Source organism: Capra hircus, unplaced genomic scaffold (assembly GCF_001704415.2).
Source record: "Capra hircus breed San Clemente unplaced genomic scaffold, ASM170441v1, whole genome shotgun sequence".
Taxonomy (NCBI): Eukaryota; Metazoa; Chordata; class Mammalia; order Artiodactyla; family Bovidae; genus Capra; species Capra hircus.
The window spans coordinates 13,955-18,993 of record NW_017189808.1 but is presented as its reverse complement, the minus strand read 5'-3'; the positions used below and the strand labels follow the sequence as shown (position 1 = coordinate 18,993).

Here is a 5,039-nt window from a genome sequence, read left to right as displayed (position 1 = left end):
ATAGCAAGGAGAGAGAAGAAAGCTTTCCTCAGCGATCAATGCAAAGAATTAGAGGAAACCAGTAGAATGGGAAAGACTAGAGATCTGTTCAAGAAAATTAGCAATACCAAGGGAACATTCCATGCAAAGATGGGCTCAAGAAGGACAGAAATGATATTAAGAAGCAAAAGATATTAAGAAGAGGTGGCAAGAATACAAAGAACTGTACAAAAAAGGTCTTCACGACCCAGATAATCACGATGGTGTAATCACTCATCTAGAGCCGGACATCCTGGAAAGGGAAGTCAAGCGGGCCTTAGGAGGCATCACTAGGAACAAAGCTAGTGGAGGTGATGGAATTCCAGCTGAGCTATTTCAAATCCTAAAAGATGGTGCTGTGAAAGTTTGCACTCATTTGACAGCAAATTTGGAAAATTCAGCAGGGGCCACAGGACTGGAAAACTCAGTTTTCATTCCAGTCCCCAAGAAAGGCAAAGAATGTCAAAGAATGCTGAAGAACGCTCAAACTGCCACACGACTGCATTCATCTCAAATGCTGGCAAAGTAATGCTCAAAATTCTCCAAGTAGGCTTGAACAATACATGAACCGAGATTTTCCAGATCTTCAAGTTGGTTTTAGAAAAGGCAGAGGGCCAGAGATCAAATTGCCAACATCTGCTGGATCATCAAAAAAGCAAGAGAGATCCAGAAAAAAAATCTATTTCTGCTTTATTGACTATGCCAAAGCCTTTAACTGTGTGGGTCACAATAAACTGTGGAAAATTCTGAAAGAGATGGGAATACCAGACCACCTGTCCTGTCCCATGAGAAATCTGTATGAAGGTCAGAAAGCAACAGTTAGAACTGGGCATGGAACATACTGGTTCCAAATAGGGAAAGGAGGCTGTCAAGGCTGTATATTGTCACCCTGCTTATTTAACTTATACAGAGGACATCATGAGAAATGCTGGGCTGGATGAAGCACAAGCTGGAATCAAGATTGCCAAAAGAAATATTGATAACCACAGATATGCAGAATACACAACCCTTAGGGCAGAAAGTGAAGAAGAACTAAAAAGCCTCTTGATGAAAGTGAAAGAGGAGAGTGAAAAGTTGGCATAAAACTCAACATTCAGAAAACTAAGGTCATGGCATCTGGACCCATCACTTCATGGCAAATAGATGGGCAAACAGGGGAAGCAGGGAGAGACGTTATTCTGGGGGCTCCAAACCCACTGCAGATGGTGACTGCATCCATGAAATAAAAAGACGCTTCCTCCTTGGAAGAAAAGTTATGACCATGGGGCGGTTCTAAAATGGTGGAGGAATAGGACGGGGAGCCCGCTTTCTCCCGCACAAATTCATCAAAACAACATTTCAACACTGAGTAAATTCCACAGAACAACTTCTGAATGCTGACAGAGGACATCAGGCACCCAGAAAAGCAGATGATTGTATTCAAAAACAGGTAGGAAAAAATATAAAAGATGAAAAAAGAGACAAAGGAGGTAGGGAGGGAGCTCCGTCCCGGGAAGGGAGTCCCGTCCCAGGAAGGGAGTCTTAAGAAGAGAGAAGTTTCCAAACACCAGGAAACACTCTTGCTGCCGAGTCTGTGGCGAGCCTTGGAAGCACAGAGGGTCACATAACTGGGAAGAAAAATAAATGAATATTTAAAACCAACCTATTATGAGCCCAATGGTAACTCCCCCAGCGGAGACGCAGCGCAGACGCCTGCATCCACCACTAGCAAGTGGGGGCTGGGCAGGGAGGCGCGGGCTGAAGTGCTTTTTAAGAATCGGGCCGGAATGCCGCGAACATAACCAGAGCAAACTAACTTGGGCTAGCAAACCAGAGTGTGGGATAGCCACCACGCGAAAAGCTCTAAGATAAGACGCCACCAGGACCGCGCACAGAACAAAGGACGGAACAGAAACAGCCGGCTGCAGACCATCCCCCTCTGGTGACAGGCAGCCAGAGCCGTAAGGGCTGCAAGGGGACAATCACAGCCCCAGAGAGACATTATCTACCAAACTGCAAGCAGGCTTCTTTGCTAGCTAAGCCTTCTTGGGGTTCTGGACGGTCACCATCTGCCTGAGAAGGGGCACCGGCGGTCCACCCAGAACACTGAGCATCAGGGCCGGGAAAGGCGATGAGTCGCAGGGACCGCGCTCGCCAAGCGCCTGAGCTGCTCGGTCCTGGGAAGGGCACAAAACGCAGGCCCAACCAAATCTGCGCCTCTGAGGGCTACCTGAGAGCCGAGCCTGAGCGGCTTAGACCAGGGAGGCGCACGCAGCCTTGGGCCAGCCTCAGACGGTTCCCGGCGGAGCAACGCAGAGCCTGAGCGGTGTGCGCCGTGTGCAGGGGCAGGCCCAGCGGGGCTGAGACACTGCGATCACACGCCAGTCTTATTTGTGTGCAGCATCCCTCCCTCCCCACAGCGCGACTCAACAAGTGAGCCTAACAACAACAACAACAAAGTGTCCACCACCGCCCCCTTGTGTCAGGGTGGAAATCAGACACTGAAGAGACCAGCAAACAGAAGAAGCTAAACAGAGGAACCGCCTTGGACGGGACCCCACACTGCCCACAACACCAGAGGAAGTCCCAGATATATCTTTACCTTTTTTACGACCATAATCTTTTTACTTTTTCGTTGATGTTGTTTGATTGTTTTTTCTTTGCTTTTTCTTCTTTTTTTAACCTTTTAAATTTTTAAGTCCTCTGTTTCTACTTTAATTTTAATTTTTATAACCTACTATTACTTTTCAAAAAAAAGACATTTCTAAGGCAAACACTGTTTATATCTTTTTTTGTGGTTGGTGTTGTGTTTTAATAATTCTCGTGACTTTCTTGTTTTTTGTCTTCTTCTTCTTCTTTTCTTTAATATAGTATTTTTGAAAAACCAACCTCTACTCTAGATTTTTAATCTTTGCGTTTTGGTATTTCTTGTCAATTTTGTACATTTAAAAACCCAATCTTCAGTACCCAATTTTACCTGAGAGCGAGATTACTGGCTTGACCATCTCTCCTCCTTTGGACTCTCCTTTTTCTCCACCAGGAGGCCTCTGTCTCCTCCCTCCCCCTTCTCTTCTCTACCCAACTCTGGGAATCTCTGTGTGTTCCAGACGGTGGAGAACACTTAAGGAACTGGTAACTGGCCGGATCTGTCTCTCTCTCCTTTTCATTTCCCTCTTTTACCCTCCTGGCCACCTCTGTCTACTTCCTCCCTCTCTCTCCTCTTCCCTGTATAACTCCGTGAACATCTCTGAGCAGCCCAGATTGTGGAGCAACCATAGGGAAGTGATTACTGGCTAGCTTGCTCTCTCCTCTTTTGATCCCACCTCATCTCATTCCAGTCACCTCTAACTACCCCCTCCCTCTTCTCTTCTCCATGTAACTCAGTGAACCTCTCTGGGTGTCCCTCAATGTGGGGAAACTTTTCATATTTAACCTAGATGTTTTATCATCAGTGCTGTATAGATGGAGAAGTCTTGAGGCCATTTTATTTTTAAATAAAACTGAAAGCCAGAAGCAGGAGGCTTAAGTCCAAATCCTGAGAACATCAGAGAACTGAATCCAGGGAACATTAATCGATAGGAGCTCATCAAACACCTTCATACCTACACAGAAACCAAGCACCACCCAAGGGCCAACAAGTTCCAGAGCAAGACATACCACGCAAATTCTCCAGCAACACAGGAACACACCCCTGAGCTTCAATATACAGGCAGCTCAAGTTACTCCAAAACCATAGACGTCTCATAACTCATTACTGGCACTCCAGAGAGAAGAATCCAGCTCCACCCACCAGAACTCTGACACAAGCTTCCCTAACCAAAAAACCTTGACAAACCACGGATACAATCCCACCCATAGTGAGGAAACTCCATAATAAAGAGAACTCCACAAATTCACAGACTATAGAAAGGCCACCCCAAACGCAGCAATATAACCAAGATGAAGAGACAGAGGAATACCCAGCAGGAAAAGGAACAGGAGAAATGCCCACCAAACCAAACAAAAGAGGAAGAGATAGGGAATCTAGCTGAGAAAGAATTCCAAGTAATGATAGTGAAAATGATCCAAAACCTTGAAATCAAAACGGAATAACAGTGTTCGCAGCCGCCGCCGCGCCGCCGTCTGTCTCCAACGCCAGCGCCGCCTCTAGCTCGCCGAGCTCCAGCCGAAGGAGAAGGGGGGTAAGTAAGGAGGTCTCTATACCATGGCTCGTACAAAGCAGACTGCCCGCAAATCGACCGGTGGTCAAGCACCGAGGAAGCAACTCGCTACAAAAGCCGCTTGCAAGAGTGCGCCCTCTACTGGAGGGGTGAAGAAACCTCAACGTTACAGGCCTGGTACTGTGGCACTCCGTGAAATTAGACGTTATCAGAAGTCCACTGAACTTCTGATTGGCAAACTTCCCTTCCAGCGTCTGGTGCGGGAAATTGCTCAGGACTTCAAAACAGATCTGCGCTTCCACAGTGCAGCTATTGGTGCTTTGCAGGAGGCAAGTGAGGCCTATCTGGTTGGCCTTTTTGAAGACACCAGCCTGTGTGCTCTCCATGCCAAACGTGTAACAATTATGCCAAAAGACATCCAGCTAGCACGCTGCATACGCGGAGAACGTGCTTAAGAATCCACTATGATGGGAAACATTGCATTCTTTAAAAAAAAAAAAAAATCTCTTCTTCCTGTTATTGGTAGTTCTGAACGCTAGATATTTTTTTTCCATGGGGTCAAAAGGTACCTAAGTATATGATTGCAAGTGGAAAATAGGGGACAGAAATCAGGTATTGGCAGTTTTTCCATTTTCATTTGTGTGTGAGTTTTTAATATAAATGCGGGGACATAAAGCATTAGTGAAAGTCAAAATGTTTCAGCGAACAAGTTTCAGCAGTTCAACTTTAAAACAATTATAAATAAACCTGTTAAATTTTTCTGGACAATGCCAGCATTTGGATTTTTTTAAAACAAGTAAATTTCTTATTGACTGCAACTAAATGGTGTTTGTAGCATTTTTATCATGCAGTAGATTCCATCCATTCACTATACTTTTCTAA

The 5,039-nt window shown here is 45.6% G+C and overlaps 1 protein-coding gene across 1 annotated transcript; it reads left to right on the top strand.

Moving 5' to 3' along the window:
- The first annotated feature begins 4,116 nt into the window (after positions 1-4,116).
- On the top strand, positions 4,117-4,747 carry LOC102191748 (histone H3.3-like). The gene has a single exon (XM_005696403.3). It carries the CDS (start codon positions 4,202-4,204, stop codon positions 4,610-4,612), a length of 411 nt encoding a protein of 136 aa, XP_005696460.2. The 5' UTR covers positions 4,117-4,201; the 3' UTR covers positions 4,613-4,747.
- Positions 4,748-5,039: the final 292 nt, after the last annotated feature.